This window comes from Rhinolophus ferrumequinum, chromosome 11 (assembly GCF_004115265.2).
Source record: "Rhinolophus ferrumequinum isolate MPI-CBG mRhiFer1 chromosome 11, mRhiFer1_v1.p, whole genome shotgun sequence".
Lineage (NCBI taxonomy): Eukaryota > Metazoa > Chordata > Mammalia > Chiroptera > Rhinolophidae > Rhinolophus > Rhinolophus ferrumequinum.
The window spans coordinates 80,089,841-80,117,633 of record NC_046294.1 but is presented as its reverse complement, the minus strand read 5'-3'; the positions used below and the strand labels follow the sequence as shown (position 1 = coordinate 80,117,633).

Here is a 27,793-nt window from a genome sequence, read left to right as displayed (position 1 = left end):
CTTTTCTGCAGTATAACCCACTGCAACTGCATTAGGTCACGGGTTCTGAAAGCTTAGGTCTGTTCATAACCCACAGGGCATATGTGAGAAGAAAAGGTAAGCAAAGCACATTTAGGGCTGCTATTCCCCAACACGCCCATATTCCACAGACACTGGAATATCCGCAATAGCGATCACGTCTTGAAGACTGGCTCATGCATCAAAAATGTACTTTCCTAACAGAGGCAAACCTCTGGGGCGAAAGGACATCACCCAGCATTCTTAAGTCTCCCACAAAAGAAAGTGACTTCTTCGGCTAAAGACCTTTTCTCACCTGTGTTCCTGCAGCTGCTGTTCAAGGCTCCGTGGTGGTTCTTTACAATACAGCTGACAGGTGTTTTGGGCTTTTGACAGAAGGCTGGGCTTCTGGAAGGGCAGAAAAACAACATAAGCATGAAATGTGTTGTCACCTAGGATGCAGCCATCACATTGTACCTCTGCCTGGAGGATGAAGTCAAGTGTGGCCTCCAGAATCCAGGTGAGGGACCAACCCTTGTAGAGCCCTGGGGACCAACAGCATAGCAGGCCTGGGCTGTCTCAGCTCTAACCCACTTCAGTTTCCCATTTCTAAAAGTCCCCTGGCACTGTGACGTTCATGGAGATTAAAAACCATGAGAAAGGTGGGGTTAAATCTTGGTAACAAAGGCTGTAGCATCTGCTTCTCTGTAATACTATTTTCTAAAAGATTTTCAGGCACCAATGCAGACAGCTTATATTTCCTTTTCCTACCATTCAGTGGTGTTATCCTTTCCTGGGGCCTGAGGAAAAATCCTTTTCTAACACAGAACATAACACTAAGTCTGCACATGTTTCTAGAAACTAAAAGTGCAGAGTCAAACCTACCTGCCTATAAGGAATCAGGCAGCCACACTAAAAATAAAAGCCCAAGAAGCCCAAACCAAGCAAAGCAGGCTTCTGCTGCACAGAAAGGCTGATTCTGGACGAGCGCAGAGAGCCAGAGCAGCAGCGGGGAGGGTCCCACCTGTAGTCTGTGCTGCAGGAACTGGGCTTCCAGGCTTTGCCGCTGGGACAGCTGCGGGCGCGCACTGCTGGGGAGGGCAGGGCTCTTCTGCTGCTGAGAAACTTCCTCCTGAGGAGCAAGAAGGTGAAACATTTTCAATTCTCCATGTGGGAGAAAGTTTCAGTTCTGAGTTTAAGCACCTTGGCAACTGTCCAAGAGGAATTCCCACTCTGCCAGCATAACGCTCAGAGCTTTCTACATCACTAGTAGGCTGAGGGTTAATCACTCTGCAGAAAGTCCATACATGTACTACCTGTAGTAAATGATTACCGAGTCAGTACTAAAGCAAAGGCTCTTTTTGTCACCAGGAGGCCATTACCTTCATGTAGGCCTCAAATGCTGTAATATCCTTGATGCTGTACAAACAGGCTCAAAATAAAATTTATTGGATAAACAGCAATATTTTTTGTATCTTTAACATAAATAATCCACTTATAATATTTAATGAAGTGATAGCATATCAAAAGTAGTGTAACAAGCTTCTCATTTGGGTAAAGTTTATTATTCTTAATTTTTGTGTGCGTGCACAGGGGGACAGGAGTTCAAAGGAGACTATAAAAGGTAAGTCATATAAAATCCACCCTGTGAACCAAACTTAGCTTGACACAGTGTCCAGGCCTCCAGGTGGTACTGACCAACTGGGGCCTGTGTGGACAGGTGTCACCTTTCAGCGACAGGTGGCAGCAACAAAGAAAGCTTTCCAAAAGAACCTGTTTGCTCCAGGACTGGAGTAAATCCTCTAAATGAAATGACACATCTTCAGGACAAACTCACGCCTCATACTCACAAAGCCACTGTGGGAAGGGCCCAGAGCACTCACCTGAGGGCAACTGCTAGCAAGGTCTTGGAGCTGAGGAGTAGCTGATGCCAAGGTAGCGTCTGCCTCTGGGCCTATCTGTTCATACAGCAACTGCACTTTGTTCAACTCTAGGATTCCTTTGGTTCTAGCCAAATTCTGAAGATGCTGTCTAAATGCTACAATTCCTGGAAGAAAGGACAATGACCAACAGTTTAAACAAAACACAAAGCCTTTCAGTGACCACAGGTAGGACACCAGCATGGCAACAACCCCCGTCAGGTCCTACCAGGTAAGAGTGCTAAAGCCAGAAGGGAAAGCAGTCGGTCACCTTGGGTGAGGGAGGTATCCGATGCCCTGCGGCCCTCTCTGAAGCTCACTGGTGACCTGTTGTGGGCCTCTCGTTTCTGGGAGCTCAGAGCCTGCATGGCTGGGTTGGCAGGTCTCAGGCTTATGAAAGGAGACGTCACGCGTGGGGAGGGCTGGTTGGCTAACATGATGTCCTTAAGGGAAGGGTTGTCCTCCAGAAAGTTCAGGTCCCTTTGAACAGACCCCATGTCATACTCAGAGTCCACACTGTCAAGGGAGGGGTTGTCACTCACGGAGAAAATTTTCCCTTTAAGAGAAAACAAAACAATTACGACCAACGGCAAAGAGCATCTTCTTTGAACATGAGACACAAAGCGGAGCCAGCTTGAGTTCGCACAATTACAATGTCCTTAATCTCCAACAAAAACCTCTTTTCAAAACCCTTTAACTTGTTAGTCTCGTCAGCTTCGTACGGAGTGGGGAACACTCTAGAACCCGCACTCCTCAGACCTCTGCCCCTCCAGAAGAGCCAGGGCCCTTGAGGAATCACATAGCACCCAGGTGAATTCTGGGAGTTAGAGGAGACGACTCGGAGACATTTCCTTTCCATCTTTGCAGCTCCTGCGCAGGCCTAATGCTCCAGCCTGCTGACTGGGGTCCACAAAGGAAAAGGACTCCATCCCAGGAACTGGTCGGTACCGTCATTCCCCATGGAGCCTGGAGTACGAGCTGACGCTGTGAGCACTTCACCTGGAGCTTACCGGATGTCATACCCGAACCGGGCATCATGACCAGCTGATTGGTCACTTCTGACAGAGTGTGCCGTCTCTGCCCACTGCGTGTGGACTGGAACGCGTCAAAGGCCTGGCTGGGGTCTTCCTCAGCCTCTCCCTCTGTCTCCAGCCCCTCATCAATGGAGGTCTCCATCATGTTGCTGGGCAGTGACTGGCACCCCTTCCTCGCCAGCACAGGAGGCACCGGGTCCAGCAGGCAGCCGTTTACCTAAACGTCAGGGTGAGAGGGAACTATCAATTGCTGCTCTGCTGAGACATTAGAAAAATCCACACGGAAAAAATGTCAATGCTTGAGGCAAATTAGAATTAAGTAAAATGTTAAAATTGTACATGTTTCTTACTAATGATGACAACATGTAGATCGAAGTTAAGGCAAGTCAACTGCAGCACTTGGAGACAGAAGCCCATTGTGACCCAAATTGGCACTGCCTCCCAGGTTTCTCTGAGTCACCATTATTACAATAAACAATTTTTTTTAGTGGTTTCCAGATGAACAGGGGTATATTAGGTTGAGGCCTACCAGTTATTTTTTTTAAAAAAAGAGAAATGAAGAGGGGGAGATAAAAACAAAAACAAAAACCCTGCAAGGCTCATAGCTGAGAAAAAACAGTAGTCACGAGCATTCATTTCATTTTCTACCACTAAACACACTGTAAGGTTCTAGACATACTTTTATATTTATAATTTAAGTACCTGCCCATTTGACTTAGTGTTTAATTGGTTCTGTGTGCCTGAAGAATGGAAAAAAGAATAAAGATGGACTGATACCACAAAAAGGATTGAAAAAAATCCGAATGGCAAGCAGCCAAAGCCTTCCCTTATAGAATAACAAATGCTCACAGGCCCCGGATTCCAGCAGGTTAACGAGCGCCGGTGCACTGGCTCCTGTCCTGCAGCGACACACACACACTGTCTACAGTTCCTACCCCGCAGGGATGAGCTCAGCACAGCTCCGGAGTGAGAACTCTGCCTTCCCAGGCAGCTGCCACACAAACCACCTAATGGCAGCAGAAAGAGCAGACAAAGGGGAGCTGTGGTTTCGAGTTCTTCTGGCGGGTAAAAGCCCCAATGAGGAGGCAATTATTTACCTCATTACCTTAACTATTCCCCTGTGGCAGTCAATCTGTTTTCTCCTGTGAACGGCTGCTGAGGGCCGGCCAGTCATAAGACGCTGAGTTCTAAGCAGCACTTTCACCTGGATACACTGGGTAGAGCTATTGTTTCTTTTGGAAGCAGGAGAAGCTCATGTGTGTGAGAGGTGACGTGGGACATCCCTGTGCCAGACACAGGAAACTTTCCTCTTATGGCAACCAATCTGAAGGCGCTGCAAGGCCCTTTATTTGGAGAGGGAGATTTGGGTGACTCAGATCTTTGTTTGCTTGGGGGAGGGGACGGCGATTCCATGAAATCTGTTCTGGGGCTGTAGCCATGACTTGGACAATGTGGCTAATGCATCACAGGGTTTTAAAGTGAGGGGTGGTCATTTAAAAGGAAGAGGGGTAAATGCTTCCTTCCCAGACTAGGACCAATCTTCCCCACGGCACCAGGAAACAAAAACTCTGAAGTCTGGCCAGTGACTCTTATCTTCCCCTCGGCACTTCCCCAGATAAGTTTTTCTTTTTTGACTCCACTTAACAGTTTTCTTGTAAGAAAGAATGGCTGGCTGCTTGGGAACTTATATGCATACCTCGAGGTTCCTTAACTGTCTACTAATACAATTTTCTAAGACTGCCAAAGATGGTTTAGAAATGAATAAAACAACAGAAAAAAGACCGTTATTAAGTAATTGTCTATCTTAACACTTACAGCCTCTGTCAAATAGCAGATATTTATCAGCCTTTATCAGATATTTCTTGTAATACAGTCTTACAAGGTCCTTTTATCCTTAATAGAGAAAAGTTACCTTTTTCTGAGTACTCAAAAAACCTTTCAGTCCCTCTAAATTTATAATTTTTCCCCCTCAAATTGTCTGCTTATAAATTTATCTCCTCATCTAGACTATAAGAGGCATTGTGTCTTTTATTAAAAAATGTTTGCTGAATTCAATTTCATCCTGGGACAGGTAGAAAACAGTGACTGTTCTTCAGATGATGTTTGATGATTAAATCGGAAAGCACAGTGGGGCCTGCTCATAGGTGTGAACACCTTCAGCTGTAAGTTCATTTCCTGAAACAGGTGAGAATCATGCTACGCTTGCCTGTCAATTTACTACCCAGGGACTTGATATGACAAGAGGCGAAATTCAGTTATAGGATTTTGTGACCAAAACATTGGGCTGATCTAACTAGGCTGTTAGGAGTAAGATCTTTTGCTCTAAGAAATAATCTAGGCTAACTGTAAATGACAGGAATTCAGCATACAACATGGGTGATATGTACATTTGCCAGTACATTGTTTTTGTCTTTCCTACAAGTTCAATCTCACTTCACTTCTAGTAAGAGACCTCACATACATGCAGTACTCAAACTCTGAGAGACTGCCACTAAGCGATATCACGTCCCCGGGCCTACCACAAACAAGACTGGAGCATTGTAGGAAGGAGACTGGTAGACTTATGCACTGAGGTCTGTGTCTCCCCGCCTTGAGTGTGGCAGTATTTGGGCATGGGGCCTCTCTGGAAGTGTAGTTAAATGAGGTCGTGAGGGTGAGGCCCTGACCTGGTAGGACTAGTGTCCTTATAAGAAGAGACACAAGAAAGCGTTCTCTCCACGAGAGCACAGAGGAGAGGCCACGGAAGACCACAGTGAGAAGGCTGCCCTCTCCAAGCCAGGAAGAGAGCCCACGCCAGAAACCAAATTGGCCAGAACCTTGATCTTGGACTTCTAAAGTTGTGAGAAAACACATTTCTGTTGTCGAAGTCACCCAGCCTGTGGCATTGTGTTATGGCAGCCTTGCAGATCAACACACGACACTATCCAGTGGAGTCTGGAGGCTGGGAATGTGCCTTATTTAATTTGTATCCTAAGTGCCCAGCAAGTCTGGCATATATTGAGTAGGTGCTGTGGGCTCAAACCTCAGCTCTATCACCTATTAGCAAGTTGCTTAACTTCTATAAAGTTCCATTTGTTTCACTTGTAAAATGGAAGTCAAGTTGTTTGGGAGGATTAACTAAAATAATATATATAAAATAGCACAGTACCTTAGGTACTCAGTATCTGGGGGAGCCAAAAAAATGTACACACATGACTTGTATTCATCTTTTATGATTGGTATATATTGAGTATTACAATTTTAATATAGTTTTTTTCCTTTCTTAAAATGTGTAGTATACATTTTTTTTGGCACCCTCTGTATTGTATCTATTATTTTTTCTTGACAAAAGAGAATGCTTTATAACAGTAAAACATTTCAAAACATGAAAATGAAACTACAACATTTTCTTTTAAAGCATTTTTACCATCTTGAGGCAACTTAAAATAAAACAACCGGGTGAAGAAGGAAGAACTGTATAACCCTATTTCTAGAAATTTCTCTGAAGGAAATAATCAGAAGTATAGTCAAAGATTTAGACACAAGGACATTCACCTGAAGCACATATGAGGATGCAAAAAATTTTAAGTACCTGATTTCCGAAAATAGGAGAGTACATATTCAAATAAGTGTATATCTAATACAATATATTAGGCAGTTGTTAAATATAGTTCATGCTTTCAAAGAAGATTTCCTGATATAGAAAAACGCTCATGATGTTATGTTATGTAAAGCAAGATACAAAATAACATACAATATAATTTTGTTTTTAAAAGTCTACCTACTTACTGCCCCTATACTCACCCACTCACCTGTCTATTTTTCTATAACCCACTCTCAGGAAATAGGCCAAAATGTGTTTATCTCTGGGGTAGAGGGATTATGGATAAATTAATTTTTTCTTTACCCTTCTCTGAATTTTTTGTTCTGATTTTTTTCAATTATAAATTTAAAAATTCATATTCAGAAGTAAAAGTGCAATCTGTTCCTTTTACAAAGCCTTAGAGGTTAACATTATTCAGAGTTTGCTGTATGGCCTTTTCAGACCTTCTCTTATATGCTGTAGTACTTCTATAATAACGAAAGTTATTAAACATATAAACAAACATGGAACACCCTTGCTACACTTGCCTTTTCAGTTTAGCTTCACAGTTCTCTTCTGTTATCTAGCTACGGAGGTGGTAACTTGAAAAATCCAGTTATTACAATCTCTAATAAAATGTTAAAAGTGACTGAAGTGTGTGTGTGTGTGTAAAAAATTCAAGATTCCCAAAGAAACCCTTAAAAGAGAAAGTCTGACGCTATAGGATTTGTGAGCTGTCTTCCATGTCTCTTTGTAACCTGGGGGTCTCAGTTATTGCTCAGAGTTGGATGACTAGCTCAGAAACGTGTATTTTTTTTGGAAGAACCCCAAACCACCACTTCGACACAAACTCCCTAAGGGATTTTACTAACAGTTTTAAGTTGAAGACTTCTTGGAGGCAAAGAGAGGTGAGATCTCTGAGATGCACAATACCTGCCACCAACTGAGACTAGAAATGAATGAGCAATACGTGCAGTTATTAAACATCTTCCAGAAGACAACAATGGGTGTTACAGTAGCAAATGCATATGAGCAGCAGGAACAACAAAGGAACAGTATCTCTGTCTGATCGTTTTGTGTGTGTGTGCATTTATTTATGGGCCCCAAAGAAAGAGGTACTAGGGAGGGAAAAGGGATAAGTATTCTTGCTGACATAAACAAAATGATCCACGGGTAAGACCAGCGGATGTCTAAGGCCTGGCTAAATGCCACGGTGGCACTGCCAGTGTGGGTGGCCAGTTCCAGCGTGGCACGGCTCTTCCTACAAATGCAAATACACCATCTAGCTACTATCTATATCTTTCACAAAATCATTCATTTCCTGTCTGTTTCCTAGTTACGGTAACAATCACAAGCTTTAAAAATAACTTGCCCTATATAATACGCAGACAGCGCCCAATCTGTGTTTTGGGCCTGATGCCCTCACAGACTAGATTTTAGCAGACTGCATTTTAATTTTTTCAAGGGACTTAGATCTTAAAAGTAAATGAATTATGGTACTCCAACTTATGTCTAAATTTCTGGGTGCGGATGTCGTAGCCATGCATGAGGCCACTGAACGTGCCAGGCAACCACAGGCAGAGAAAAAAGCCTGTCCACAAGAAGCAGCGTCCTCGGGGCATGGACACTAACTCCTTGTGGTCACAACTCAGCTTCACACCTGTTTGTGGCAGCCCAGCGTCAAGCTGCCCTGACGAGGCTCTAGCTAAACTCATTATTTAACTTCTGAATCAGCTCTGCCTCCAGAACTCCCAACTTCTGATAATGGCACTCACCCTCCCCAACATCGAGGCTCAACGTACTCTTATCACCGTGGACCCCAATATTCGATCAGTTTTTTCTGTACAAGCTCACTTATATCATCCCCTCCCCTCCAGTTTCATGGGCACTATCCTAGTTTTGGCCCTCACTGTCTCCCTTCCTGGACACATGGTCTGACCTTGTATTGTCCTGTCACCGTCTCTCCCCTGTCCAATGCAGGCTATGTACCCTTCCTGGCTCATTTCTGAATTACAACATGGATCACAGTGCTTCTTTGAACAAAAAGTTTCAATCGTTTCCTACTACCTTGGAGAAGTCCATTTAAAAAAGTTCTCTTGATGATACTGACACATGTTCCCACGCTGAGAACACTGGCCCGGAGAACAAGCCTCAGTCCTTGGCTTGCCATTCACAGCTAAGTTATACATCTTTAACTTGTACTACTCCCCTTCAGACCCTCTTTCTTCAGACACACTGAGCTACTGCTCTGACTTAGACCTAGGCGTTCCTCATGTTTGCTGTTCCTCAGGCTTTTCCCTCTACCAAGGTATCACACCCTAGTTTCCATCCACCCAGATTCTGCCCACCTCTCAATTCCTAGCTTGGGCAGTTAACCCAAAGACTTTCCTGATTAAACCAGCTAAAAGCAACTCACTTCTTTCCTCCTTCCAGTCTCACAGTGCTCTGATTTATATTTCTTTAAAGGATCAATTATTATATACACCGATAATGAACGATCAGAAGAAAATTAAGAAAATAGTCTCATTTACCACTGCATCAAAAAGCATAAAATACCCAGGAATAAATTTAACCAAAGATGTGAAAGATCTGTACTCTGAAAACTATAAGACACTGAAGAAAGAAATTGAAGAGGATACAAATACCGTGTTTACCCGAAAATAAGACCTAGTCGGACAATCAGCTCTACTGCATCTTTTGGAGTAAAAATTAATATAAGACCCCGTCTTATTTTCTTATAAGACCCAGTCTTATACAATATAATGTAATGTAATATAATGTAATATAATGTAATATAATATAATATAATATAATATAATATAATATAATATAATATAATATAATATAATATAATACAATACAATGCAAGACTGGGTCTTATATTAATTTTTGCTCCAAAAGACGCAGCAGAGCTGATTGTCTGACTAGGTCTTATTTTTGGGGAAACATGGTAAATGGACGGCTATACCATGCTCATGGATTGGAAAGATTAATATTGTTAAAATGTCCATACTACCTAAAGCAATATGCAGATTAAACATAGTCTCTATTAAAATACAAATGACATTCTTCTCAGAACTAGAACAACTAATCCTAAAATGTATACAGACCACAAAAGACTCCACATAGTCAAAGAAACCTTGAGAAAGAAAAAAGTGGGAGGTATTAAGCTCCCTGATTTCAAAATATACTACAAAACTACAATAATCAAAATAGCATGGTACTGGCATAAAAACAGATATATAGATCAATGGAATACAATAGCCCCCAAATAAATCTTCAATTACATGGTCAATTAATCTATGACAAAGGAAGTAAGGATACACAATGGAGTAAAAACAGTCTCTTCAATAAGTGGTGCTGGGATAACTGGACTGATACATGTAAAAAAAATCAAATCGCATTACTTTCTTACACCATACGCAAAAGCAAACTCAAAATGGATTAAAGATTTAAATGTAAGACCTGAAACCATAAAACTTCTAGAAGAAACCATAAGCAGTAAACATCAGTCTTGGCAATATCTTTTTGGATATGTCTCCTTGGACAAGGGCAACGAAAAGAAAAACTAAACAAATGGGACAACATCAAATTAGGAAGTTTCTGCACAGTGAAGAAAACCACCAACAAAATGAAGAGACAACCTTCCTAATGGAATTAAGATGTCCGCAAATGATATATCCGTAAGGGTTAATATCCAACACATGCAAAGAACTCATACAGCTTAAGAGGAAAAAAACAAACAATCCAACTAAAAAATGGGCAGAGGACCTGAATAGACATTTCTCCAAAGGAGACATACAGATGGCCAACAGGCATAAAAAGATGCTCAGCATTGTTAATCATTAGGGAAATGCAAATTAAAACCACAATGAGATATCACCTCACACCTGTCAAGAATGGCTATTATCAAAAAATCAACAAATAACAAGAAGTGCTAGTGGGGATGTGGAGAAAAGGGAACCCTCATGCACTGTTGGTGGGATTGTAAATTGGTGCAGCCACTATGGAAAATAGTATGGAGATTCCTCAAAAAATTAAAAACAGAGCTGCCATATGACTCAGCAATACCACTTCTGGGTATTTACCCAAAGAAAACAAGAACACTAATTCATAAAGATATATGCACCCTTATGTTCACTGCAGCATTATTTACAACAGCCAAGATATGGAAGTAACCCAAGCGTCTATCGATGGATGAAAAAGAAAATGTAGTACATATATACAATGGAATGTTATTGAGCAATAAAAAGGAACGAAATCTTGCCATTTGTGACAACATGGATGGACCTAGAGGTTATTATGCTGAGTGAAATAAGTCAGAGAAAGACAAATACCATATGATTTCACTTATATGTGGAATCTAAACAAAACAGATGAACAAACAAAACTCACTCATAGATACAGAGAACAAGCTAATGGCTGCTAAAGGGGAGAGGGAGAGGAGATGGGGAAAAAATAATAAAGGGCCAATTATGTTTTATCAATTTATTCAGCACGGGGCACATTGTCTTTAGTTATGCATCATGTCTCTTCTTCTAGACTATAAACTTCAAGGCAGAATTCATGTCTGACTCATCTTTTTATTACCTAACTAGGCTAAAGACAGGAAAGCAATATTTACTGAGTATCTACAATTTGGCCAGAACCTCATACACATTATTATCTCAATGAATTCTCACAGCGGTCTCATAAAGTTGGTCGTTTCACTTTACACAAGAGAAAATGGAGGTTCAAAGAAGTTAGTCACTCTGTCCAAGTTCACAGAGCTAGTAAACAAGAGTTTATTTTGAACATTACTCCAAGACCTACGTTCCAAGACCTGCCCGTTCATATGATCCTCTGTACACCACTTGACGCTAAGTGTACAAAACACATATTAGAAGTAAATATCCATTGAATAAGAGAAGCTGTCATCTTCCATATCCTAAAAGCCAACTTTATGCAGTATACCAGGATGAACTTATGTCCTTTAAACATGTCCAAACTGGACAAAAAAAGATGTACAACTGACCCAAAAAGATGCCTCATCGTGTGTAGCTGCAGCACCTGCTGCAGAAGAGAGGCAACAACAACACAAAGCCCAATGAAGCACCATAGTTAGACTTTTGCTCTCAGAATTACACTTTGTTTACAAAAATGTCAAAACCTATGCGGGATCTAGAAACTTTAAGAGAGAAGGATTTGGTTAAGGAAAGAGAAGAGATTTTGAAAAGTACATATGCGGTCTGACCTGACAAGTGACACAACGGTCGTAATGATAAGATGGCGACGAGAGCAGAGTTTACCCCTGAATTCTTCTCTCAGGTTCTTCTGCACAAAAGCAACACTCCTGAGTGACTTCAAGAAATGACAAAGTTCAACAAAGCAAAGTACAACACCTGTGGACCAAAGTGAAGTCTCCAGCCGCCCTGCAAGCTCAGAGTCTCTCAAACACACACGTACCTTTGGAGTGTCGACACACTCTTCCTCCATAAATGCTGCTTCTGCCTGACAGCCAGAGGCTGGAAATGAGAAGGCCTCCACGTTGGATGCCTGTGGGAGGAGGGTAGATCGCATCAGTCGCACGTTCGGTGAATGCATGTTCACTGGGAGGCCCACAGTCTGTGCCTGTAAATACGGCAAGAACAGACAGTTTGGGAACATTAATACTTTCCATGTCAATACACAAACTTCCTAGAGTAAAATAAGTCTTCCTGGTACCATTCAAGGATAAATTGTTTTTTGGTGGAAACTCCTGAGAAGATTTGATGAAACATGTAAATGGTACAGGTGTTGATTTGAAGCAGGCTCAGCAGTCAATTATTCTGAGATAGGTTGCACAGAATTTCATTCCTGTTCCATGATGGGGAACATAGCTTTCATCGAGATGACAAGAAAGCTAGTCTTTGTAAGAAATCTAAGGATGCTTTTTCAATTCAACAAACGTACTGTCTACATCCTTACGTGTGTTACCTTGGAAAGCTATAAAGAGAAGTCCCTGACGCTAGGCGCTCAAAACTGAACGAGGGATGGACACCCCCCCACAATGAGCTACACTACAAAGTACACTGCAGGAAGTGCTATCTATCTATCTCCCCCACCACCCCCCTTTTGGTGGGGAGAGATGGTATGTATTTCCTGGCGAGTGTGTGTGTAAAGAGGATGAAAAAAGCAGCAGTTACTTAAAGGTGACAAGAATGTCCTATCAAGGAGATGCACAGCCTGAGCAGAGCCTGCCGGCCCAGTGGAAAGACAGATGCTAATTGCTGAGCAAGTAATGTTTTCCACTATAGAAAGCTCCTGATGGTTTTTAGGCCATTCTTCATGTCTCCCTTGATAAGAATGCTAAGTAAACCGGCATTACAAACTCTTCTTTTAAAAAAATCATTTAAAAGACAATCTTCCTTTATGACAGTTGGCAAGGATTGATTTTAAAGATGAAACTGTTGGGTAATCCTTTCCTCCCCATCTCTTCCAAACTAGGAGAATAATTTATTAGACGCCTTTTGAACATAACAGACATTCCAAAACATCTAAGCGAACAATCATCATACTAGTTTCTACAAGGCAGAGAAATGGCCTGTATTTTTTTTCTGTTATAATCACTTCAAGGGGTACAGAATGGTGAGTTTTAAACTTAAACAAATGAAAAGGAACAAATAGCATGATTCTAGCTTCTTCTCTCCCAAGACGTGGGTTTAATTTCTGGCTCCATCATTTACTCATTGTGTAAACTTTATCAGGTTACCTAACCCCTTTGAATCTTATTCTCTTTACCTGTAAAAAAGGGCATAATATCTACTCCACAATGAAGTGAGGATTGTAAAAGGTAACATGTAAAGTCCTTCACTCAGTAATGTTAATTCCTTCTTTCTCTTTCTTTTTAGTCTTAAAATGATCACAAGAATTTAATATAGGAATTAGGCTGCAAAATGAAAATGCAGTTTTGTTCTCAGACACTATCTAATGGTTTCTAGTTAAAATTTCAGGTTGATGGTTTTCAAAAATGGGGAGATATGTTAGAAATATACTTTATATTTGAATGTACTTAGAATATACTTTATATTTGTTATACTCACTAAATATACTATGTGAGATAAAGAATAAAATAGCAATAGCAAAGTATTAGATTATTATATAAATGGTAAAAACAAAAAATACATGGCATACCACTCTGAGTGTGATAAAAAAATAGCTTCTATCATCATTCCTCAGGCTTATATTCTGGGCCACTTTTGAGGCTAAACAACTTTTTCTTCCTTTCAAACATTAGTCATTTAAATGAATTTTTTTAGCCCCCATGTCACAATGTAAAATTTAAATTTCCTAATAAAGTATATTAGGTATAATCTTCTTACCCTCATCATCAGCTTTTCAATCAAAGGATAACGCTGAACTTTGATCTCTGTTTTCCAAAATTATCAGACTGTTCCTATAGGAAAGCAGTCTACATTACTTGGTCAAAGCATTCCTTGAAGATGCAGCACTGGATGTGAGATGCCAGCACCATCGCTACGATGTGCTGTCTGTCCCTTCTCAGTCCCTGCATCTCATTAGCTGTGACTTTAAATGGCAGGTGTGCTGTGCCAGAGCAAGCGTAGCACACTTCCTTGACAACTTTCACAACCTGGACTGCGACGACAACTTACCGTGAACTTGGTAAGGACAGAGGAATAACACATTTTACTGTGACAGGCACTTCATGGTAGGTTTTAAGGGTCTGCTTTTTAGGATTCCTGCAATCGTGGAGGTGATTAAAGAAGTCTGTTTGGAACAACGTAGGGTATAAATATTCAAATGGTATGCTCAACACTACAGAGCTGACTGAAGAATATGTTATAATGAATAGACGGTTGATTAATATCCCAAGGAAGCAGATATTAACAGTTTCTTTGGTAATAAACAATGATCATTTCTAACTAATTATAGTGACTTTTTAAAGCATGTTTATTGCTTTGAATCTCTTCTTCTGACTTTGTGCTTTCCAGAACTATTAACATGAAAATTATGTTCTCTCCTACGGGAAAATCTTTATTGTTCCAATAGGAATATGCTTGTTATTGACGGAACTGTGTCCCACACAAATTTGTATGTTGAAGCCCTAACTCCCAGTGTGACTGTATTTGGAGACAGGGCCTTAAGGGAGATAATTAAGGTTGCATTAGATTATCACGGTGGGGTCCTAATCCAATAGGACTGGTGTCCCTCTAATATGAGGAGAGGATGAGACACAAGAGATATCTCCTCCCCCTACTCCAACACACACACACAGAGGAAGGGCTCTGTGAGGACACAGAGAGAAGGCATCTGTCTATAAGCCAGGAAGAGAGTCTTCACCAGAAGTCAACAGTGACGGCACCTTGATCTTGGACTTCTAGCCTCCAGAAATGTGAGAAATGTCTGTTGTTTAAGCCGCCCAGTCTGTGGTATTTTGTTATGGCAGCCTAGTTGACCAATACAACACTTTTTCTTATAGTTGTGGAGGGTGACCTCTAATTGGTAATTAAAGAAGAATTGGGAAGAATCTTTCTTGTCTGCTTACAGTTGATAGAAACTTGGAGTGGAAGGGCTGTTGGGAACTAGTAGTTAGAATTCACAAGAAAAAGGCATGACACATGTTTTTCTAAATAGTTGTCTGCAGTCAATTAGATGTGACATTTCCTGTATATTACACAGCAAATATAAGGACTCTAAATCTATGTAAGATGGGAATCTCACTGGTTTCTAAGTAGTAATACTGGGTTCTCTATCACTAGACCATAAATTCCTTTAGGGCAGGGACTATCTCCTAGGTACTTCGGTCCACAGTGGCCGGGACTGTGCCTGACATGCAGTGCTCTATCCGCTGAACTGATCTGCTGGTATAGTTTAACTCATTTTACCTTTGTAGCAAACTTAGGAAGTAGGTATTGCTGTTTCCATTTTATATTTAAGGACACTGGAGCTCAGAGATTCTGACTTGCTGAAGTCACCCAGGGTCTGCAAGATTTGATGGCTCATGTGATCTTTGCATGGGAGCATGTCATTTCCCCAATTTCTTATTGCTGTATCAAATAAGTGATTTGCCACTTCTTTAAAAAAATTTTAGAACAAAGAATTAAAGGGAGAAGACTCTACTAAACCTGTAAGCACATTTATATTCATAAAAACAGAGAATATGAAATCTCGGAGGGAGAGAAACATGTTCAGCTCCAGTGCCTGTTGCATCCAGAAGGTATTGCACTCAAGACAAGTTTGTGAATGAATATTGAAGACTCTTGATTGAATTACATACATTTTTAAGTCACAGTAATAAGAAGCTTTCTGTGACAACTTAGGTCAATGCATGAATTGAAAAGAATTCATTGGGTGCCTGGTAATAAAAGTTATCAAACATAAGAAGCCATGTTCTACATCTGAACACCAAGCCAAATTAAATACAATTTGAGATCTGCCAGGGAATTTGCTTCAAGTTTAGATACAAAAGGAATCGTGCACAATAACGTGTGTGTAATGAGAAGCTATCAGTTAGGTAACCTCCTTCACTCACTGAGAGCAAAGAGAGCTGGGAGGGAAGCCTGCTACAGCGCTGGGACTCTGCTGCCTCCTATCCTTTTGCCTGGCAGCACTTTCAAGAGGGAAGAGGTACCACGACGTCTCACTATTATTACCCCAACTTGGGAATTCTCATTTTATCCTCCTCCTCTCGTTCTCAAAAGTGGTACCATTCAACTGTGAATGAATCCAAGTGTTCAGGATACTCTAAGCCAAATACCTGGAACTTGACTGCACAACCTTTTATCCACATTAGTGTCAATATTCACATTATTTTATATAGTAAGTATGTATAACAAAGTATACCATTTGCCTAGTAAAATCAAGAAGATTTTGATTTCCTTGTTTTTTCCCACATGTTCTATAGAAACCAATACAAAATTCTATCATGATCTTATAAATATTGTAAAACTACCAAACAAGAAAAAACTCTTGTGCTTTTCCTTGCACTTTCAACAGTCAGGACTCACACAGGTAAGTGTATACGGAAATCCTAATAGATCATATGAGTGAACCACACTGTCTTCTCAGCCTCTATACAGATGATTTTCAAACTCTCTTTAGCCCCAGCCCCTCTCCCGGCACCCAGACCCACTCTTCCTCCTAAGGGACAGAATCAGTGCCACCATTGTTCTCTCAGCCTTGGGCTCAGGAATGGAGTCACCTTTAACTCACTGTTGTCCCTTCCTCCCCAACATTTATTTATTACTTAATATTACAAACACATAGCACTGTTATAAGTGCTGCACAATTATTAACTAATTTAACTGTCATTAACATCCTATACTTATCCTTATTTTGCAGCTTGGGAAACCAAGGCACAGATAGACCTTAGGTTACTTTTTAGGGTCACATAGAGGGAAACGGCAGAATCTGCAATTTGCTCCAGAGTTTCTCATAAATTGGTTAAAAGTCCCTGCTTTTAAACACCATGCTGAGCTGCCTCTCCAAACCATTGCTAAGTTCAGACAGAGTCTACCTCTGAAACGGCCCTTATACTTACCCCTTCCTTCTACTTCCACCAGAACCACATAGTTCAAGCCTTCAGTATTTCTCATTTCAACTACTATAATAACCTCCTAACTGGTCCCTCCAAATTTCTTCTTTTCCCTTTCCAATCTATCCTTCTCATTGTTACCAGATTAATTAGCTTAAAGCATTAATATAATTATATTACTTTTCTACTTAACGCCCTTCAGTTGTTCCTCACTACGTCCTGAATTATAAGTAAACTCGGCATTCAAAGCCCTTCATAGCATGGCTTCAATTTATCACTTCAACTTTTTAATTTCCCTATACTTAATTCAAGTGGATTAATTTGAACAAGGCCTGCATTTGTCTATTGTGCACTTTTGCTCCTGCTGCTGTTTCTGCCCGCATACAATGCTTTTAACTACTGCTCTCCCTGACAAGCCCTACACATCTGTGAAGATCTCTCTTAAATGCCATCTCTCCCACAATGTCTTTCCCATTCTACCCTCTTTGCCCTTAGTTCTTCTACAGCATTTGTCTTTCTCTATTTTGAATCATGGTTATTTATAATGTCTTATTTCGCTTCAATACTGCAATGTCTCTGAGGGCAAAAACTGTATTTCATCCATCCTTATCCCCTGCAGTACGTATTAATAGAAGCTTGCACAGGGTAAACCTGCAATAAAAACTTATTAAAAGAAACTGAATGACAAGTTAGTTACATTAATCCTCAACATAAACTAATGATAAAACAATGAAAAATATCTTAAAGAAAATAAATGTCGGAAATAAAGTTGATCCTTAGAAATAGGAAGGGGATAAAACATTTGAGAATCTAGTGAATGACAGGCAGAAACTTTACAGAACAACAGAGGCAGTGGATGAAATCCTAACCCTTTGTACTACAAGATGAAAAATGTGTCAACCATGTGAATAGGCACATGCAGATAAGACTATTGGCTAATGGGGTGTTACCTTGGCAACTGTTTGCTCAGCAATGGTGCTGGGCCGACGCTGGCGGGCATCGAGTCTCTGCTCCACAGGAAAACTGCTCCTGTGTGATTTCAGGCGCTCCACCAACAAGTAATAAATGGCAGCGAAGTGATTGTAGCTCTTGTTCTGCAAAGACTGAAAGAGAAAACAAGTGCTGAAGGCAGAGAACCATAAAAACCAATCCAATGCTCTATCTTTCTAAAAAAAGACTGAAGAAATCATGTGCTCGTAAAAATAGAATAACAGAGTGCCTCAAAATGAAAGCTCTTCCAGAACTTAGAATGAAAGATCATTTCAAGTTTCTAGCGTGAATTATATAAAGGGTGACACCTTTAAATGACTAGACCGGCCCTTTTACATTAACAGGATCTGCTCATTTTTCTGCATTTAGAGACAATGCCACCATTGTCTCATGTGGACATTTCCCAATGCTGTCATATGGTTTCCTCTCATAGTTGTAACTACGGTGTTAGGCCGGTTAGCAGCCTGAGCCCTGAGGCTCTAATTCCACAACTTCAACGCCAAGTCCAAACCATTGCAAACTCTAAAGTGAATGATTAAAGTCTTCGGGGAGCTTTCTAGTGATTATTTTGGGCTGGAGAATGGCATTTGGATGCTAGAGTGAGAGACACTGTGTCTCCGTTCTTAGGTAATTTTTTCCTCTTGTTTTTGCAGTCCCACCCTCTTGAAACCTTGAAAAGAAAGTTGCTTCCCAATTTTTCACATCCCTCGTTGGCCAGCTTTCCCAGGACACTAAGGGAACAGAGCAGTAATTGCTCAGTTGGCTCGGGGTTCCACCTGACAGTCTACATGGGCACTGTGCAGTGCTCTCAGGGGCAGCGCACGCTCAGGAAACATCCCGGGCCAGCACCACTGTGCTCGCAGCTGCCATTCTGGATCTACTTCATGGACAAGTACAGAACAGCATCATTGAGCACATGATGAGCAGAGCGGGAAAGCCAGTCTGGTTTCACTTATGGCTACAATGGAGGAAAAGGCAGCACAGTTTGGAGCACTCTGTATTCACAAGGGAGCATTTCATAGTCTTTCTTGTTATGGTTCCTCCTGCAAAGTACCATTTATTTTTTTACTGTTGTGGAGGTATTAAAGATATGCATAGCTTATGAATATGCTAACCATGTATTAAAGACAGAAATAAAAGCGATGAGGAATTTCCCAGGTTTGTGACCTTCTCAGTTCTATGACCCATAATATTTCCATACTATTACGAATCCACCTATTTTTGCCTTCTCCCGTTCACACCCTAAATCCCATTTGCTTTAGGGTGCCTACTATTCTTGTTTTCTGCTCAGCCGTTAGCCTTGTTCCCTAGTTGCACATTTATGTTCCATATAAACTAATTTATCACTTACATAAAACTTTATGCTTCATCTTAGAAGAAACTTTCCACTTAGTATCTGTTAAGCTTCCATTTTGTCTTTACTCAGTCCTATATAAACCCTTCCTCTGAATTTTTTGGCAGATGAGCCTAAGGGAGTAATTTATACACTGAATAAAAGCAAACATAATAGTCGATGTAATCTTCAGGGAAAACTGACAGTATGCCTACGTGCTGGGGATGGCTATGCTAAAAGACCAGGATGACAGGTATGAGCATGAAATTACACGTTACTGAGTACAATAGAATCCTAAAATAGCTTTCGTCGAATCTCGGATCGCTTTACCTCAATGGTTTTCTGTTGGTCTATCCCGAGGCTGTGCATCAGTCGCAAAACCTGTTCATTAAACTCCCCGATGGATGGCTCATTTTCTTGCCCTTGTGGATAGAGAACAGGTCTCTGTACCGGAACTTCTACGAGCATCCATTTATGCTCCTTGATTTGAGCTATGGTCAGCCGTTTGGACGGGTCTAGAACCAACATCCTTCGAATAAGGTGCTCACAATCTATGGAAAACACAATGTTGCAAAAGTGAGGTAAATCACCTTGTACTTCAGAATATTTGCCTGCTTCATGTGACTTTGTACAATGGTGTTTATCTTTGTGTCCTCCAGGGTGCCCCCTGGAAAGCAGAAGGTCAAATGAATTAAGTGAATACATGAAGGTTACTTCCATTTGTCAAGTTCACATGGTGACATTGACACATAAAGTTAACCATCACCATGAATGAATACTTAAGAAAAACAGGAGGCTGTAGGTCTATCCAGTTCTGTGCTAAGTGAAACTAGAATAAGCAAATAAGTGGGTCTCAGTCACATCTAAGGCTGATACACTGAGGCTGTGGATGTGAGAGAGGGGCTGGCCAGGGGACTGTTGCTTTCTCCATAGCAGTGCAGCTGAGCAAAATGTATGTGAAACATTATTTACTTCTGATTACACTATGAAAAGCAGACTGCTGCAACTTTGGGCACTAGCTTATTCTCTGAGCTGACATGCTCTTTTCTAGCCCGCAGAAGCTAAACTTAGATTACTTGCTATGTGCCAGGCACCATGCTAAGTGTTTTATACAGATTGATTTAATTAATCCTCATAACACCCCTACTGGGAACTATGGTTATTTCCATTTTATAGATTGAGGAAACTGAAGCACAGAGAGGAGATATAACTTGCTAAAGTCAGACCGCCAGTAAGTGGTGAACTCAGGATTAAAATCAGGCATTCTGGATCCAAAGTCTACACTCTTAACTATGAGAGCATTTTTTTCTACTGTTACTAGGAACACAGGAGTTCAGGATGATAACCAAAAACAAATCTCAGGAGTAAACTTACCTGCTGCCTATGTTACAAACCAATACAAGACTGATGGGAATTATGGCATTTCATCTTATTTCAATAGTTTAGACAGTTGGTTTTTAAATTCAATTAAAAAATTTTAATTTTGCAACTTCTTGTCAAAGGACATGGGGAAATCCGCTTCATACTTAGAGTAAAAGGGTTATGAATCTGGATCTACAAAGAGCTTCTCTAAGTCTGAAATAAATGTGGGACATTTATGCACGGAGAGCAAATGGGAAGACTTGCTGTTCTTAATCTGGGAACCTTTCTGTTTTCAGATACAAGGACGAAGGCTGGAACTTTTCTCACCTACATGGATCGGGTTGCTTACTTTTATGGCTTTTAAAGTAACTCAGTCACTTTATTTAGCACCCAAACTCTTAGAAAAAGGGAAGCTTTGCCTAGGCATTGCGTTCGGAGCGTAAATTCTATAAAGCACGATTAGTAAGATGAACACGTTGTTTACCTTCTGACATGAAATATGGAATCCGGAATCTTCCTTCCAAAACCCTTTGCCTCAAAATAGGAAGAGTCGGTCCATCAAAAGGCAGAGCTCCACAGACAAGGACATAAAGAACAACTCCCATGCTCTAGGGGAAGAAAACAACAGGGTCAGTTTTTGAACAAAAACTTGAAACACCCTATTTTCCCAAACATCCCCAGAGCTCTAAAAATCATATGGACTGAAACATTTCTGTTTGAATTTACTATTTTCTTGAATTTGAAAAAAAAAGCAAACTGAAACCCTGATTACTGCAATAAAGTATGTATAATGAATACCAAAAGATCTGAATTTAACCATTTTGATTACTATTTAAATTTAAATTATTGCTGATATTAGGATGATAACATTTGTCCTTAGAAATTCCTAGAATCCAATTCAAGATGATCTAATTATATAATTATAGTCCAGTGGACAGGGCAAGTGTGAACTACTGCCTCTGTGTTAGGTACCAAGAACATCAAAGATGGGCCAGGGTACCAAGTATTATCATGATAGATGCATTTAACACAGCAAAGCAAAGAAATACCCAAATATCCAGCTGTGGTCCTTCATACTGCTGCCCTTCAAAGACTTCTGGGGCTGCGTAAGGGGGGCTGCCACACCATGTTGCCAGCAGTTCACCATTTTTAAAGAAATTTCCAAAACCGAAATCTATTGGGATGGAAATAAATGTTACTTTCATCTATGCTCTCAAACTACACTGAATTTCTCTGTAATAAATGTTATAATATGCTATATTAACGATATCACTACTGTGAAGAATGGGATGACGTTTACCTTGTGATGTTTCCCGAGCACTTAGCATAATGACTAGCAAATACTAAGTAGTCAATAAATATTTCTGGAATGAGTGTATACATGAATCAAGTTTTCTTCTCAGAAGAGAACAAGTAAGACATTGGAAAAAGGCTTTAAATAACGTGTTTTTAAGGCTGAAAGAAAATCTAGTGGTGTGGACAACCAACTTGAATTTGACAGTTTTAGAATTTTAATTACTCCATGATTAAGAGTTCTTTGTCTTATATGGTCTATAAGGAAAGAATAAAATGAGTAAACACTAAGATATGTACCTAAGCACAACCTACGGACTGGCTGCTCTTATAGCCATGACGCCAGGGTAGCAAGACATATAACATTTTAAGGCAACTGAGTACAGTGTTTCCTAAGTAATACCTGTCTAAGTGTTGGCCACAGCTTCGTGGCAGAGTATAACCTATGAAGTTAGGGAGAAGGAGAGCTGATCTCCCTTTTGCATCCTGATTTAGGCAGATACCTATCTGAATTGCTCATTAACATGGGATAGCTATCTGGTCCAGCCACAGGTCACCTGTCACCAGTATTTACTCATTTATGGAATGCAGTGGCATTATACTTCAAAACAGTTAATGTCCTCCCCCTATGGTAGTCATACTGAATCTATAGCTTTGATATACTGCATGCGCTCTGGAAATACCACACTCACATGCCTTCAATATGCATGAAAACTACAGTGGAATTCAGTGAGCTTTGGTATAAATGTGAGCTCGTGCCCACTTGCTAAGCCTTCACATGGCCTCGTGTTCTTCCTGAAGAAACAAATTCCTATTATTTTGTAAGTTATAGCACACTAGCTTCTGTTAGAGCGCACCCCAGGTTGGAGGACACTGCCTTCGTGACAGAACTGGCCATGCACCCAGCTAGTGTATAGCACTGTACGGACAGTGAGCTGTAAGAGCTGACCCAAGGGGACTGGATCAAGTTTTCAGCACCAGACTGACTGGCTGTGTGCCTTGGATACGTCTTGGTGAGCCTTAGTTTCCCCATCTCTAAAGCTGAAAAAATAAATACACGCCGTCAGCAGGTTGTTGTGGGAAGCCAATGGGTTCACATACACCTTAAGATGACACATCCACCTGTACCTGAGGTGAAGCATTCTCTTAGCTAGCCTACATAAAAGCTGGTGGCAAGCACCAGCAACAGTAACAACAGTCACAACCCCCAACACCACACCTTCGCGGCAGAGTACAACCTATGAAGTTAGGGAGAACGAGAGCTGATCCCCCGTTTTGCTGTGTTCTAGCTTCAGGTCCTCTGCATCAATTATTTAACTTCCCTGAACCTTAGTTTCTGTATCTATAAATGTGGGGATAGTCCACCTATTGAGATAGGATGCTCTGAGGATTACACGAGATAAAGAATGTAAAAGCCCTGGAACATAGCAGATGAGAAATGTCAGCTCCCTTCTTTGGTGAAATATTATCACCAACTATAGCCTTTCAGAGAAACAAGTCCTGAGAAAATATGCAGAAAGGGTGGAAAAAAACATAGAGGAGCGTAAGGGTTCAGAAGAGAAAAAGAGGGTGCCTTGGGGAAAGAGCCTCAGGTACTGGCTAAACCTGGTGGCACAACACTGTAGTCTGTCCTTGGCATCCGGAGTATGAGGTGATGAGAACCTCTCCCTTCACAATGTGACTACAGTTCAATCATGTATTTCGTTTTCCAAAATGACTGTCAGAGTGGCCTTATCTTCTCAATTCCACCTCTATGACTAACCACTCAGATTATACCACATGTCCATATCAATATAGGTTTCTGATAATCTAGAAAAAATATATTCTCAAATGAGTCAAGGACTAGATGTTCAAATAACATTTAATTTCACTCACACAGAAAAGCACAAGAAGCTCTGGGATGTGTGTTTGGAGATCCTGAAATAGGTCCAATAATTGCTGTACTTTAAACCATAATCACAGGATGAGTTTTAGCACATGTAAGTTGAGGATACTCCCCAAATAGCATTGTAAAGTTTTAACGTCGCAAAGAGCCATTACAGAACTTCTTTATTCTGAAATTCCCTGGTGGAATGAACTTAAAGGAGTGACTGGGACAGAGGCCTGTCAGGAAGGCGGCCTGGCCTCTTTATTCACTGGTACACTTCACAGGCAAGGAGAGAGCAAGAGTGAGGAAAGCATTGTGTCTATGGCATCCCACTCTCAACTTTGGCTTTACGTGTCTGGGGCAAAGGAAGCGTCCGTTAACTTATAAGGACTGTACTAAGCAGATGTTTACTTCTATTTCCCAGAAGTAACTAGAGAAAATAGGAACTTCAGCCTGTGGGAACATTAAAAAAAAACACCAAGAGACAATCAGGTTCACGAAGGCTATTATAACAGCATATATGCAGATGTCTTCAATAACCTTGCCAAAACACTTATACACATTGTATTTGTAATCTGATGTACGGGTTCAGGAAGACTGTGGAGTCAGGCAGATATGGTATCAAATTCTGGGTTTCCCACTTAGCCATTATGATTTTGGGTACATTACTTCTTAGAGACTTGGTTTCCTTATTTGTGAAATGGGGACGGTACCTATACTTCATAAAGTTATTGTGAGTAATTTATATATTATATTATGTCACTACTTATAAATAATTAATAAGTATATAATATATATAATGTTTGAGGCATGCTATTGGAACATGCCTCGTAGGCGCTCAATAAATTGTAGCCATTGAGTAAGCTACTCAGTAGAACAGGAGAATAGTAATTCTTATTGTTTTACTTATCTGTCTCCCTCATCAGACTAAACTCTTTGAGAGCACAGAGGTGGACAGGATGTATGTCTGCACTCCTAACACTTAGCACACTCTCTGTAGACAGCAGCTGTTCAATAAAGGTTTGCTGAATGAATACGTTGTGTCTATCTCTTTAAAAGTGTTTACTGTGTGTCAGAAGTTGATCTAAGCGCCCAGGGGAGGTTTTTTCTTAATAATCCTATTCGGTATCCTTATTTTAGGAGATAGTGAGGGTAGAAAGTTAAGTACCTTGCTAGAGACTATCCTAAGTTGCAGAACTGGACCGGAAACCAAATCTGAGTGCAGAATCCTCACCCTCATGGTTACCCACCACCTTCATGAAGCCCTGGCACAGTGATACGCAGCTATTTTTGAGCAAGTTAATAATGGTCAGGTTTAAGTAGTGGCAATGGAAAGGTACTTAAAAATAAAAGCCTTTTTATTTCTTCACAGGAATCTGGATAATTTACTTCATTCAGTTTGCAGTTTTCTGCCTAAAAGCACACAGTGAAATGCAGGGTGGCAAGAGGGATAAAACACGAAAGTGGTGTAGTTACGCAGGATTTATTTCTTATCGCCATTTGTACAGATGGAATGCGTGAATGGCTCATCACACCAACCCAATTTACTCATTCCTTCAGTAAACATTTGAGTGCATACATGTGTCAACCACTGTACAAACACAGAAGAGTCTCACTACAACAGAGAACAACAGAAGACCCCACATTCTCATCTGGCTTTTAGAAAGCATCATGAAAATCATCTCTCGGGTATTCCTCTGTATACCAGACCCAGATCCAGCCTGGCCTTGCTGGAATGGAAACACCCTCCTAGTTTAATGTCTTCTGTAATGCGCTGATCTGCAAGTTAATACCTAAAATGATGGCTGCTATGTCCCGCACACATTTTGCTTCCCGTTTGTCATAAAACTTATGCCATGTAATGTTGAATTCATTGATATTATGTAACTTTTAATTTTGAAATAATTTTAGATTTACAGAAGAGTTACATCAGTAAAGGAAAATTCCCTATGCCCTTCCCCCAGCTTCCCCCACTGTTAACATTATACCAACTCTAGTAGTACAATTATCAAAACTAAGAAAGTAACATTGATTCATTACTATTAATACAACCATGGACTTTATTTTCACCAGTTTTTGTCACTAATGTCCCTTTTCAGTTGACGATTCCACAATGCATTTAGTTGTCATGCCTCCTTAGTCTCTTCTCCAGTTTGTAACAGTTCCCCAGTCTTTCCTTCTCCTTCATGATCATGAAGTAGTAGTACAGGTCAGGTATTTTGCAGAATGTCCCTCAGTTTGGGCTTAGCTGATGTTTTCTCATGATTAGGTTAAGATTGTGACTTTGGGGGGCAATTATCACAGAGGTGAAGTGCCCTTCTCGGTGCATCATATCAGGGGTGTGTGGTATTATGTCTAATTATTGGTGGGGATGACCTTGATCTCTTAAAGGTGGTATCTGTTGGGTTGCCCTATTGTAAAGTTACTATTTTCTCCCTGTAATATTTTAGAAGAGATACATTGTGATTACACATACCCTGTTTCTCCTTAATCTTTCACCCACTAAATTAGCATTCATTGGTCGATCTTGACTGCAGCAGTGGTTACTGAGGTGTTCCAATGGTGAGTTTTCACTTCCCTCATTCCTTCTACATTTATTACAATTCTTCTTTAAGGAAGAGTTGTCCCTTCTTCCCCTTTTATTAATTAAATCATTTATTTATTATTTATAATACTGTCATATTATATTATTCATGAATATTTATTTTATTGTTTGGGTTATAATTCAATACTATTGTTATATTGTTATTTATTTTGATGTTCAAATAGTTCCAGCTTTGGCCATTAGGAGCTAATTCAGGTTGGCTCCTGTATCCTTTCAAAATGTCACTGCTTCTCGGCCCTGTCAGCAGTCAGAATTAGGGAATACCTGTACGACCCTATATTTATGTTTGTACCTATGTATATGTATATGTACTAAGACAAATCCCTGAGTTCATACTGATACTTCTCACTCCAGTCCAGGGTTCAGTCTGGCATTATTTTGATACGATTTTTATTCACACGTGATTGAGCAACTCTGACAAAATTTTGAAGGTATAAAGAAGTTTCTTTCCTCTGCAGTAATTTGTCATTTGTGTGGGAGTAATTGTTTGAACTCCCCCTCAGAACATACCTTGAATTTGTCAGATCAACCAATTTTCAACATTTCCTGAACATAGTAAGGAAAAGACAAAACTTTCTCCAAGAATCTCTTAGCTTCTCAATTTTAAGAAAGTTCAATATGAAACCATAGTAAGTTTTAGAAATAAAATGACTTGTCCTTCAACATGGTCTAGATGAGTTATAATCAAATCCAAAAACATTTATGTCATGCCTACGTTGGGCTAGGCATTACATACTTGGTATTTCTGCATTATCACATCATTTAATCGTGATGATGGCCCTGTGAGGTCTCATGGTCCCTTACCTGACAAAGGGGGTAATTGAGCTCAAAGCGGTTAACTGACTTGCCCAAGTATCTGCAGCTACAAGTGGTTTAGCCAGTATTCCAATACAGGTCCTTTGAACTCCAAGCCAGGTGTTCTTTTTTACTACACCACAGATGTTCCAAGAATACCACGAATCAGAGAAGTTTAATCCCACTTTAAACTGAAGGTAAGGCTGTCATAAACTCAGCAAAAATCCTTTACATTAAATACAAAGATTTTCTAATTTATCCCTCTGCCAGCAGAACTTGACAAGTGAGGGCTTTCTCTTCTTTACAACACTGGATGCTAAGTTAACAGCATCTTTAAGAATCGAATGGGAATAATTAATACCTATACTAAGTAAATGTCAGAAATATATACCTACATTTATTTTAGGAACTTATATTCATTTTAAGAATGCATGATGTGTTAAATAGACACACCTTGCTTGTCCTTTTCATGCAAACAGGATCCATGTTCCCATCGCTATAACACTAAGGCATGTACTCCAAG

The 27,793-nt window shown here is 40.3% G+C and overlaps 1 protein-coding gene across 3 annotated transcripts in view; it reads right to left on the bottom strand.

Moving 5' to 3' along the window:
- SIK2 (salt inducible kinase 2) overlaps positions 1 to 27,793 on the bottom strand; it is a 112,718-nt gene that overhangs the window by 2,609 nt on the left and 82,316 nt on the right. For 2 of the 3 annotated variants that reach the window (XM_033119710.1, XM_033119708.1), the window contains exons 5-14: positions 21,760 to 21,884; positions 21,195 to 21,318; positions 19,679 to 19,899; positions 17,976 to 18,128; positions 11,958 to 12,122; positions 2,927 to 3,167; positions 2,188 to 2,472; positions 1,881 to 2,044; positions 1,022 to 1,129; positions 314 to 405 (exon numbers count right to left, since the gene is read on the bottom strand). In XM_033119710.1, coding sequence (XP_032975601.1) covers positions 314 to 405; positions 1,022 to 1,129; positions 1,881 to 2,044; positions 2,188 to 2,472; positions 2,927 to 3,167; positions 11,958 to 12,122; positions 17,976 to 18,128; positions 19,679 to 19,899; positions 21,195 to 21,318; positions 21,760 to 21,884 — 1,678 coding nt within the window. The remainder of the gene's footprint in view (positions 1 to 313; positions 406 to 1,021; positions 1,130 to 1,880; positions 2,045 to 2,187; positions 2,473 to 2,926; positions 3,168 to 11,957; positions 12,123 to 17,975; positions 18,129 to 19,678; positions 19,900 to 21,194; positions 21,319 to 21,759; positions 21,885 to 27,793) is intronic. The other variant, XM_033119709.1, reaches the window with a different exon arrangement.